Raw genomic sequence first — 12,772 nt, forward strand, 5'->3', positions numbered from 1 at the left:
GATTCTCTATGTATAGTATCGTGTCATCTGCAAACAGTGACAGTTTTACTTCTTCTTTTCCAATTTGTATTCCTTTTATTTCTTTTTCTTCTCTGATCGCCGTGGCTAGGACTTCCCAAACTATGTTGAATAATAGTGGCGAGAGTGGACATCCTTGTCCTGCTCCTGATCTTAGAGGAAATGCTTTCAGTTTTTCACCATTGAGAATGATGTTTGCTGTGGGTTTGATGTATATGGTCTTTATTATGTTGAGGTAGGTTCGCTCTATGCCCACTTTCTGGAGAGTTTTTTTAGTCATAAATGGGTGTTGAATTTTGTCAAAAGCTTTTTCTGCATCTACTGAGATGACCACATGGTTTTTTATTGTTCAATTTGTTAATATGGTGTATCACATTGATTTGCATGTATTGAAGTATCCTTGCATCCCTGCGATAAGTCCCACTTGATCATGGTGTATGAGCCTTTTTTTTTTTTTTTTTTGCGGTACGCGGGCCTCTCACTGTTGTGGCCTCTCCTGTTGTGGAACACTGGCTCCGGACGCGCAGGCCCAGCGGCCATGGCTCACGGGCCCAGCTGCTCTGCGGCATGTGAGATCTTCCCGGAACGGGGCACGAACCTGTGTCCCCTGCATCGGCAGGCGGACTCTCAACCACTGTGCCACCAGGGAAGCCCCACTTTTTTTTTTTTTTAAAGCCAGTTATTACTGTGGGCAACTGGGGCTCAGTTTTGCTGCGGAACTGTAGAATATGCTTCAGCGTGATTCCATCTCAGGAGCAAAGGGGCTGGGGTATTTGTCATCAAACTCACTTTCTATCATTGATTGAGGACTACCACCAGGTGTAGTCACTCCCCGGCATTGCCCAGCATAGGCCTAGAGGGCTCTGGTGGCCAGAGAAAGCCCTCGGGCGACTAGTTTCAGGTGCTGGCAGTTGGAAGCTGTCAGATTGGTGTGCTTGAAAATGGTGAGTGCCCAGGGACAGCAGCAGGCATTGATAACACCTGCTGTAGGGGAGCGCTATCATTAGCATAAATGAAAATTATCCGTGTGTATTGACCAAATCCATTAATATCATCCCAGGTCTCAGCGGCATAGTTTTCATCAGTGTTCAGGTATTTGGAATCAATTTTCTCTATTGTTAAGATTAGAAATTTATATATATTTCCATAAACTTAAAGGTTTAGGCTAAATATTTGCTAAGCTTGCTTCAAACTAAAAAAGTCCTAGAAGTCTTTGATCCTGCTTATCATTAGTGATTTAACTGATCTTCTGTGGTTATATACCTGGACGCTTGGACATAGTCTGGTTGGGTTTTGAATTTTATGATCGGTGTATTTGTTTATTGGGTCCACGAGATGATTTTCTGATTTAAAAGTCAAAATCATAGAAACTTAGGAAATGTTAGCGTTCAACCTGATGCTGAGCGGGAGAGAGACTTTTATTTTTTTCCTAAGTGTTCTATGTTTGCATTGAAGCCATTCATCCTCTATTAACATACTCATTCAATGAATAATTATTAAGCATCCTTTGGGCACTCAACATTGGAAATGTGGAGATGCTGGAGAGATGGAAATCACGGTCTAGTGAGATGGGTTCCCATACAGCCATCTGTTCTAGATGGATTTTCTCCAGAACCAACGAGTGGGTATTCTTTCTGCTCACACTGGTCAGCTTAGCCCTCCCATGAGTGTTGGGTCTAAGTGTGGCGACATCAGCAAGCTGAATTATTTCCAGAGGAAAGAATCAGGGTTGTAAATGGCCTAAGGCAAAATATCCCAAAGTGTGTGTTCCATGAAGTAGTAATAGAGGTGAGTTGTCCTCCCCTTCCCTTTCTTTTGTAGAATCACAGTACTTAGCAGCATAAAAATTCCCAAGAAGTCCTGCCAGAAGTCCCTAAACTCTCCTTTTTCCTATGTTTTGGGAACTGCTGGTCTAGAATTCATGACTGAAGAGAAAAGAGTCGAAAGAACTTGAGGAGAGAACACTTGAGGGATAACCTTGTAACTGTTTTCACATTTTTTAAGGGAAGTTAAGGTAGCAGAATCATTTACTAAATTTGAGGAGGTCAGAGGGGTGTTTAGAATACCTTAGACCACTACACTAGACCAATAGATAGAAGAGAGATTCCAGATCCACGTTAGGAGCACTGTTTTGTCTAGAACTACTCGAAGAGGGAATGGTCCACCTCAGAAGGGGATGAGCTCCTGGTTATTGGACATGACTAAGGGGAGAAGTCTTAGGACCATTTGAATGGGTTTCTGTAGACCTCTGCTAAGGAATTGAACTAAGTGACCTTAAAGCTGCTTGTAACTCTGAGATTTTTATGAATTTCCACTTCAGGCACAGAGTAGCCTCTACTTGATGACAGCATGAGCTCATGGTTGCTCCAGACAGCAGTATGGTGGTTTTGTTGTTGACAGCAAATCCTGTGCTTATGTTAAACCCATCGGGTAGTAAGAACAAAAGAGAAACTGAGTAGGTGGAAAAAGTGCCATCTTCCACATTTTATTTTTGGAAGGCTCGATTTTCTCTGCAGGAGTCTTCTTGTTTCTGGCCAGCAAGTCACATTTTAAAAGGCATACAAGTTTATTTATTTATTTTTATGACATGCTAATTTAAATAACGTCCATTGATAAAATGGAAGATGTGGACTCAGTATTATGAAACATTATCATTGTCAGGCTTAGTCATCTAAAATTACTTTTTCTTTGGCTCTTGTCCAAAAGATTGTGATTATGTAACTGAGAATTGGAGCTTGCAATGATTCAATCATTTTCTGAATTCTCTATTACCCTTTGCAAATAGGAAGCTCGTTGGAGCAGTCCCTCTTAAGGGACATTTATTGCAGAGCAGTTGCTTTAAGCTTCCATTGTTCATCCCTTAAATTCATCCAGTCAACAGCATTGACCGAGGCTTGTAGAGGACCGAGTACTATTCTCAGCTGAGAGTCCTGGAAAAAATGAAATGTTACAGACTGCATAGTGATAGCTACTGCTGCAAAAATTAGCACTATGTAAAATTACAAGTTTGTCCCACACTGCTCTGATAGATCTATGATTGAAATGCATAATTTTACTCTTACTTCTTTAATGAAGGTTTGCAATGATGGAAAAACAGTAGGAAAGCATTTTTTCAAATGCAAATTACCTTGCAGGAAAGAAATAACAAAGGAAGGAACTGCCACCAAAGGGAAAAATTAAATCTTACAGCACTTCCTTGGGTATAGTTGAGACAAACAGCATGTTAAGGGTCATTATGTCCTGTAATAACATGTTGCTTGAGAAATGTTTGTTCCTTCCACTTACAGGTCCTATCTGTTTGCTGGGTGACTTTGATGTTGCATCAGGAACGAACTGTGAAATATTTTTAGTGTAATTACGAATCTTAGGAAGAATCCTTATAACGAGGATTTTAAGTTGTCTGTAATCCTCATGCACATGTTAAATGACTAAAATAAGTTACATATTGATCTGTCACTTGCAAGAAATGGTAAAGTTAATTAATCAATTAGTGAAATCATTATTACTTTCTTACTGTGTACTAGGTACAGAGAATTTAGCAGCAATCAAGTAGATAAGGGTTTGGCCTTCAGGGAACTTTTAGTTGAGAGAGAAGATCCCAGACACACATATAGGGAAGCCCCCCCCTACTGATTTCCTGATACATGATTTATATGTTCTCTTTCAGTTACCTCTTGCTCCGTAACAAAGCGCCACCACTGTTGGCTCATGATTCTGCAATTTGGGCGGGACTCAGCCGAGACAGCTTGTTTCTGCTCTGTGTATTACTGGCTGGGACAGCTTGACGGGGGCCATAGGGTCTAAGATGATTTTGCTCACATGTCTGGTGCCTCATTTGGGCTGGCTCTAATGGCTGGAGCCTGGCTGGGCCTCTCTCTTTCTTAAGAGGTCTCTCGACGTTTGGCAGCTCTCACTTGCTTCACTTGGCTTCTCTTTCTCCAGCTCATTGCCCCAACTTCTTTACACTGCAGCTGACTTCCAAGGGGGCACAAAAATGGAAGTCATAAGGCCTCAGCCCAGAAGTCACACCCGGCCCCTTCCACTGCATTCTGTTGGCCACGGCAAGTCCCAAGGCTCCTCCAGATTCAAGGGGGGAGGAAATAGATTTCCTCTCGGGGGAGGAGGAACGCATGCATTCAGGGTGGGTGGCGTTGTCGGTGGTCACCTTTGTAGGTGACCCACCACATGGTTCTTTAGGGGTGAAGAGAAATAATATAACGCCTTTTCCAGATCTGGTTCAGGCTTCACAGTCTTTGCTGTTCAGTTGTGAATTTGTCCATCCCAGAAGCAGAGGAACGTGACTACCTTTGAAAGCAGAGTGATCCCTTTTAATCTCTGCTCTTTTCCTGTTTCATGACTCCGTTTGGAAAACAATTTAACTTCTAAGTCTATAGTGATTTTTCAACAGGTTCTCAGATAAAAAATAAACGGTATGTTTACTGACAGGATCTTTTCAGACCCTGCTGCTGCTTTGGGTGTTTATACATACAAACTACAGCTAGAGCGGATATAGAACCATAGAAGCCTTAGGGCTGGAAGGGACTTTAAAAACCACCTCTTTCACATCCCTAATTTCACAGGGTAGGAACTAAGGCCCATAAATGCTCATAATGACAATGTTAGAAATTATATTTTCTTTGTCTATTTCAACGAGAAGGATGTGTTTACTTTTTTTTTTTTTTTTTTTTTTTTTACAATTTTGTGAGTGTGGTTAGTAAACAGATTATCTTGGCTTTTTGTTGAGAAAATATTGAAGGATTATGCTCTGACGTTCATGCTTATAATTTTCTCCCAATTATACATTTATGCTGCAGATCTCTGAGTTATGGCGCTATAGGAGTAATTGTTGGACATGAATTTACACATGGATTTGATAATAATGGTAAGTACTGGTTCGGTGTATAAGCTGATGCTTTTATGGTCATGTTGACCATATGGATGTTAATTGTTGCTATTGTCTTTGCATAGTGGCATCATCATAGATCGAAGATTATCCAAAGCGGTATGATTGCTGATTGAAACCTTTCCCCCGTGTCTTGCTGTGATAGCTTGCAATAACTAAATAATTGTTCCCATTGGAGATGGGGTAGAATGAAAAAAAAAAAAGACCTTGTAATTTCAAGGAAATTAGCTTTGCATCTAGATCTGGATTGCTGTAGCTGCCACAGTAGTTACAGGAATTACTTTATAGCTTCTCTTCCTTTCATTTCTTTATTCACCATTTTGAGATGCTCTCCCTGGAGGTGTGAGCTCTGCTCTGAAGATGGTTATACATGCTGCCAAGTTAGGACTCAGCGAGTTAGGAGTCTGAAGCTTGGCTGACTAGTTCCTTTATACTATTTCAAGGATTATGCAATGCTTAATCTCTGCTTTTCTCTATGCTGCCATGTATTCAGAATATTTTTAGAAAGGCTATGCTTTCTTAATACTGAATAATATAGAGTATGCTATGTATCCTGATGACATTTAAGCAAAAGGAAAGAGCAGAATATGGCATAAACTAAAGAAATGATTGCCCTTTGAGAGCCATCATTTTTAATCAGAACTCCTTTCTCCTTTAACTTTGGACTTTTATTGGAAAGCCACATGAAATCTCTGAAACTTAGGAATTAGCAGCAAATTGCGATCACATCCACATCCACACAGTGATTTACAGGGCAGACTCAAGAACTGCCTGGCCCAAGGCAACACTGTATAGAGGGACCTCTTTCTTCCATGTCTGTGATGTCTCCAACATCCTTTCCTGGATGCCTACCCCAGGGCCAGAGACCCTTTTGGTTCCTCTCCTTCTGGGTAATTCTTCTTGTACTCCCACCAGCCTTTCCTTAATCACCTAAGTTTTTTGCCCCCCCGCTGGCCTGCCCTCCCTGTTAAAATGTAGCTGCCTTGTAGTCACCTGAATCCCCAGAGCTGCACTTCCTGAATTGCATGTTTGGGTTATCTGCGAGGAGAGTCTTAGCTAAGAAACAAAAGCCAGTAGTGGTCTCTTGGTTCTGGGCCTTTCTTCCTGGGAAACTTAAGTATAGTTCTCCCTCAGAATCTTCTGGAAGGCTTTTGGGTTCTCTCTCAAAGGACAGAATCTAAACTTGGCATTTCACTCTGTAACCAATACTTAGAACAGTGCATTGCACAGTAACTATTTAATGATCGCTTGGTTAGTGGGTAGGGGACAGTGACACTGTGCTCTACCAGGGGTTGGTGGTAGTGGCATCCAGCCTTGCTGAAGAGCTTTGGATTGTTTCAGTTACCACCTTTGCTTAGGGGACTTTCCTGTAAGCCCAGTGAAGAGTTCTCTGCGTAATTAAATTTAAACCAATAGTAACCTTGAGTGTAGAAGATAGTCCAGATACACCCAGACTTTTTTTTGAGGGATGTAGAGAAAATAAAGAGTGAGCCTGTAGCAAGAAAGCATGTATAACTCATCTTTTTTTTCTGTTATGTTTTGGAGATTTCCATTCTTGTTCCAAGTTCTCTTTTTAGAGCAACCTTCCTTGTCAAAGCAGGACAGATGGGCCTTCCATCTACACTGATGGCTGTGGAATGATTCATAACAGAGGTTTTATGTCTGTCTTGGCTCCTGGCAACTTGGAGGAAACACGATCCTTTAGAGCTGAGTCAGGGGCTGTGGTCGCAGGGTGTGAGTGACTCACCGAGGCTGTTCCTATGGATTGTTTGGAATTTCACTGATAGTGGCGCTTTGACTCCTTCCATGGGCTTTCTGAAAGCCATTTCATTTCATAATTTAGAGAATATTTTGGGTCAGAGCAGGTGAAAACAAAGAATCTAAGGTTGGTCAGGAATGGTACATGCCATAAGCTGATAAATCTTAAAGTATTCTTTGTTGCTTAGAAGGAAAGAACTTCCTCAGACCTCTTTCTCCTTTCCTTGCTTTTTACAATTAACCTGTGACACTGGAGAGAAGGCAGGAACTGCTTCCAGGAGTGCTCCCTGCTGCTGGAACTGCCTTTTCAAGGCTTGCTGAAGTGAGGGAAAGGGAAGATGAAGAAATGAATTTGTTTCCTTAAAGAATACGAGTATCTTTTAACTTTCCTTTTTGCCAGGTAGAAAGTATGATAAAAATGGAAACCTGGATCCTTGGTGGTCTGTTGACTCGGAAGAAAAGTTTAAGGAAAAAACAAAGTGCATGATCAGCCAGTATAGCAACTATTATTGGAAGAAAGCTGGCTTAAATGTGAGTACAGCTGTGGCCAAGGGGGCATCTTGTGAGTCCTTCTTCCTCAAGTAGACACTAGCTTGCTTTAGACCATCGGTTCTCAAAGTGCGGTTCCCAGGCCAACAGCGTCAGCCTCCCTGGGGAACTTGTCAGGGATGTAAATTCTTTAGTCTTAATCCAGACCTACTGACTGAGAATCTCGGGGGTGGGGAGTGGGGAGCGGCGGGTGGGTGGGAACGTGGGGTCTGGCAGTCTGGCAGTGTCTTTCCATAAGCCCTCAGGTGATTCTGATACAAGCTAAAGTTTCAGAATCCCAGGCCTAAACATTAGTCTGTTCTCCTGCATTCAGATTGGTACAGAAAACGCTGTAGCAAAGATAAACAATAAAATTCTCACAAATCTGCACTCTATATCGTTAAAAAGATTTCCTTCCAAACTACTGCTTAGGTTTAATTCACTGAAATAAAACGTCACTCATTTGAATTCATGACTCTGAATTGGTTAAGAGTTCTTAGATAAAGAATTTTGAGCAAAAGAAATGACTTTTAAAATGCTGATTTTCTATTATATATACGTATATACATTCCTATAAAGGCACGAATGTAATTTTATACATGCTTTTCTGTGTGGAATGTTGTTCCTTTCCTTTTTTGGCTTCACCTCTACCTCCTTCCCCTTTCCCTCTCATCACTTTTATCTTCTCCACCTGTAATCCATCTCAATAACCCTGGTATACTTTTTCCCATGCTCAGGTAGAGTTACACACATACATACACACGCACATGCGTGTGCACACACGTGCTTTTACTTCACTGTTTTCAGTGGCTGCCTGTAAGTCCACGGTGTGAATGTACTCTAACACAGCTGACTCATGTCCTGTTGAGGGTTACACTGTGTCTCCAATTATTTCTCCGCAATAAATGCTGCTGCACTAGATACTCTTATTAGGTATATGTTCTTTTGTTCCATAGAGGATAGATTCCTACTGTTACTAAGAAGTTATAATATTTCATATTCCCACCAGTGATGGATGGAGGAGCATTTATGTATTGAGTTATTTACTTGTCAATTTATGAGACCTTAAAAAATATTATAGATGTTAAAAATTTTATTTGTCATTCATATTATACTATTTTCTCCTCAATATATTTCTCATCCATTGTACTTTGTATATGGTATCTTTTGACAAACAAAATTTAAACATTTCCATATAGTCAAAGATACCTATCTTAAAAAATTGTTTCTGCATTTCCATTCTATGTCATATGTGTAGTCTCCTAGCTTTTCTGGGAAGGTTTTTACTGTTTTGCTATTTTACATTTAAAGACTGAAGCGTGTGAAACTTATTTTGCTGTGGAGGTTAATACGAGAGTTCACTTGTATCTTCTTCCAAGAGGATAGTCAATTGATCCAGCATCAGTGACTAAAAGACGTTTTTTTCTTACTTAATTGAACGTTTGTCAAATATTAGAATCTCATATATACTGAGATAAATTTCTGGATTATGTATTCTGTTCCACTGATCTATTTGTTGATTTCTGTACCAATGCATTATTACTACTATGGCTATATGGATTTTTCTGGTATCTGCCAATACAAGCTCTCCCTCACTGTTCTTCTTTTATATACTTGGCCATTCTCAGGCAAATATACTTCTGTATACACTCCAAGATCATTTTACCCATTCTCCACCCACTCCCTAAGAGAATCCCATTGAGATTCTAAGTTAAATCACATTAAATGTATGGAATTGACTTTTTTGTCATAGTCTTCTTGTTCAAGGACGTGGTATGCCTTCCCATCTGTTTGATATTTGTTTTAGGTTTTGAAATACGATTTTATAGTTTTCTCTATATAGTTTATCTCCTGTACATTGTTTTTACTGCTTTTTTGTTTTATTTTGCTGGTTTGATCAGGTTAGCTTTCATTCCCTTCCCCCACTATTAGTTTTTTCTTGTAGTTTTCCGTTGTATTTTCTGTCCCTGCTTTCATAGTTACAAGACACAGATTTCTCTCACTGTGTTTGACAATGCGACCAATAGTGAAGAATTGTTGGTAGGTATGGATCTGCATGAAGATCTTCCTCTAAAACGCACATGCAAACTGTGTCCTCCTAATTCATCTAGTCAAGGGCACGACACCTAAGAGAAGCAGGGGACCACACAGAACTGGAGTAGGTCAGTGTATTTACATGTAGTTTCCCCAGAGTCTCTTGCTCTGTTAGTCAGGCACGTGCTCCATCCTGACAACTTGGGCTGGGAAAGCACCTGAAACCTCCCTCTGCCTCAAGTCTATTATACTGGGGTTTATTTCACCATTGCAGAAGAATTTAGGTAACAGTCCGTGCACTTTTAAAGGGAACGTTTATGAGCGCTGAGCCGGTTCTCCTGGTTCTGAAAGCGTATACAGCACCAGGGAGACCATCCCTTATCCAGGAGGAGAAACCAGACTCTGTATCCTTGAATAGTATCTCTAGCTCCTTTGTCAGTGTCCTGGCAAGCCATTTCTCTGCCCATATATTTTAAAAATATCTACAACTGTGTCATGGGAGGACCAAAAAACGGCACTACTGTGTATCTGTTTTCAATTCAGGGGTTATCACATTGTGAAAATCCATCTAAAATATATGTTGCTTCAGGAAAAGCGTAGGGTTCTTCCCAGATGGTGATTGAGAAGCTAATAAAAAAAATGTGCCAGGTACCACAACAGTAACAGAACATTGCTGTTTTCTGGGGTTTTGTTTTTTGCCTTTTTTTTTTAATAGCATGTGCTAGATGTCTCTCTAATTTTGTTCAGATGACTGTAGAACCTGGATAAGCTGTTGCTGCTACTGATGCATAACATACTACTATTGGTCTTTTATATAAATCTATCTATCTATCTATACCTCTGTCTGTATACACACACACACACATATATATAATTTGAACATTTGGAAACTTCAGCTGTGCTGTCAACTTTGGAGAAAGTATCCCAGTTGTACCGTGTTGGGTTGGCATTGTATAGAAATTAACAGCCATGTTGGTCTAGAAACATTAAACATAATTTTTCCATTTGGACAGGGGTAACACACTGTATTAAGTTTGTAAGGTCTTATTTGCATGGGTTTGATTACAGAAACTAACAAAGTATCTCTAAAAAAAAAAAGCATAGGGGAGGGATTCTAGAGTCAGACACAGATCCAAATTTTGGTTCAAGCAGTTGCAGGTTGTAAGTTTACGCGGGCCTCTCACTGCTGGGGCCCCTCCCGTTGCGGAGCGCAGGCTCCGGACGCGCAGGCTCAGCGGCCACGGCTCACGGGCCCAGCCGCTCCGCGGCACGCGGGATCCTCCCGGACCGGGGCGCGAGCCCGCGTCCCCTAGCATCGGCAGGCGGGCTCTCAACCGCTGCGCCACCGGGGAAGCCCTGTAAGTTTTTTTGAACTTGGGCGAGTTATTTAACATTCTTGTGTCTCAGGGTCTTCATCTGTGAAATGGGCAGCTATTTTTGAACTCGTTAGTTTCTCTTAAGAATTAAATGACTGAGGTAATGTAAAGCACCGGCATGATGCCTGCTATGCAATAAGTGCTCAATAAATTGTAGTTAATGTTCCTAATACTTTGTGACATACCCATAGGTATGCCATCCCGGGAGAGAACAATACAATAGGGGCTAAAAAACCAAAAAACAATAGAAGAGCAGTTTTCTTGGAGGAAGGGGAATGCATATTTCCTGGCGATTATTATATGCAGGCATGGGAGTTAGACTTTACACTTGATTGAGACATATTTAATCGTCATACTGGTTCTGAGAGGTGTGCATGTTACTAGCCTGTTTTACATATGAGGAAACTGAGGCTCAGAGAGATTAAAACCCATGGTAGAATCTACATTAGAGCTTAGATTGGTATGACTCCAACATTACTACTCTTCCCCCGATATCATGCTCGTGTTCTCTTATTTGAAGTTCATTTTAAACCTGGGTGATGTATTGGGCGGAGACTATTCTACAACATCCATTTTGGCCAAAGTGTCAGATACTGAAACTGAATTCTGACAAATGTGTACCTTCGCAACAAGGACGATAGAAAGGGCATTCCTGTCTCAGCATAAATCCATTCAACCATCAGAAAACAGCTTCAGTCTCATTCCCCAAGGAGAAGGGGTGGCTTCCTTTGTGGATATAAAGGGCCATGCTTTATTTTTCTGGCTCCATTTGTGGAGGCCAATCCTCTGTACCTGAACCGTTCTTTGCGTTGGACTGGGGGGAGCTCCAATGGAGCATCAGAGAAACGGGCTGTTAGCAGCTGTTGAGTCCTGAGAGGCAAACCTAGGGCCATGGGGCTTCCCTGGTGGCACAGTCGTTAAGAGTCTCCCTGCCAATGCAGGGGACATGGGTTCCAGCCCTGGTCCGGGAAGATCCCACACGCCACGGAGCAGCTAAGCCCATGTGCCACAACTACTGAGCCTGCGCTCTAGAGCCCACGAGCCACAACCACTGAGCCTGTGTGCCACAGCTACTGAAGCCCGTGCACCTAGAGCCCGTGCTCCGCAGCAAGAGAAGCTACCACGATGAGAAGCCCGTGCCCCACAACGAAGAGTAGCCCCTGCTTGCTGCAACCAGAGAAAAGCCTGCACGCAGCAACGAAGACCCAACGCAGCCAAAAATAAAATAAATTAAATAAATAAATTAAAAAAACGAAAACAGAAACATAATTCTCAACTTAAAAAAAAATACTGATGAAAAAGAAAAAATACTGAAAAAAAAATCTAGGGCCGTATGGTCTACGGAGGTGGTCCAGAGTGGGAGGGGCCTGAGGGGTGAAGCTAGTCCTCAAACCTCTAAAAGAAAAGCTTAGGGGAACAAGGAAGGAGATTAAATTTGAGCGTGAGTGGTTATAAACAGAAGCACTAGAGTCAAGAGGAGTTAAGACTTGAGAAGGTAACATATTATGGAGCAAAGGCTCTGGACAGAGACTGCTTGGGTTCGAATCCTTGTGAAATATGGATAGTTCAGTTAATCACTCTTAGGCCCATTAGGAGCAGAGCCCAAGATAGAGGTTTCTTAGATAAAAAGGTTCATTGCAGAAGTAGTTTCAGGAGAAACCTGTAAGGTGGCGAGGAAGACCTGTTGCTTTCAGAAGTTCAGCCTCAGTCTGATCCCATAGAGGATTCTGGAGCATGAATTGCCTCGTAGAAATTGTTCAGCCTGGGATAAGGGGCTGGCCTATTCTAACTGCACATCAGTCAGTTACTGAGAGGTGGGGGTATCACCTCCCAGCAAGCTCCAGGTGAGGGGATTCCCCGAAGCTAAGCTTAATCTTCCTGAGCCAGTAGCAGTTGCAGGACTGGGTTCACAGTCCTGGTAGAAAAGGGGATCTGGTGCAGCACCAGTGACATCTGCGACACACTCTCAGCTTTAGATTTCTCATTTGTTAAGCAAGGATGGTGATAATAGCACTTACCTCATAGGAGTGTAATAAAAGAAAGAAAGTATGTAAAGCAGGAGTGGTAACTTTTGGGGACTGAAGCTAGGAGGATCCCGGGTGATTACAGAGATGAATGTTTTCTGAAGATTTGTTTTTAATTCATTGGTATTGCT

General features: G+C 41.7%; 1 protein-coding gene across 1 annotated transcript in view; it reads left to right on the plus strand.

The window, feature by feature from the left end:
- Positions 1-12,772, plus strand: part of PHEX (phosphate regulating endopeptidase X-linked) — a 195,435-nt gene that overhangs the window by 172,681 nt on the left and 9,982 nt on the right. Inside the window, exons 17-18 of the mRNA XM_007126588.1 lie at positions 4,833-4,900; positions 7,080-7,210. Of these exons, the coding sequence (XP_007126650.1) occupies positions 4,833-4,900; positions 7,080-7,210 (199 nt within the window). The remainder of the gene's footprint in view (positions 1-4,832; positions 4,901-7,079; positions 7,211-12,772) is intronic.

This window comes from Physeter macrocephalus, chromosome 21, assembly GCF_002837175.3.
Source record: "Physeter macrocephalus isolate SW-GA chromosome 21, ASM283717v5, whole genome shotgun sequence".
Lineage (NCBI taxonomy): Eukaryota > Metazoa > Chordata > Mammalia > Artiodactyla > Physeteridae > Physeter > Physeter macrocephalus.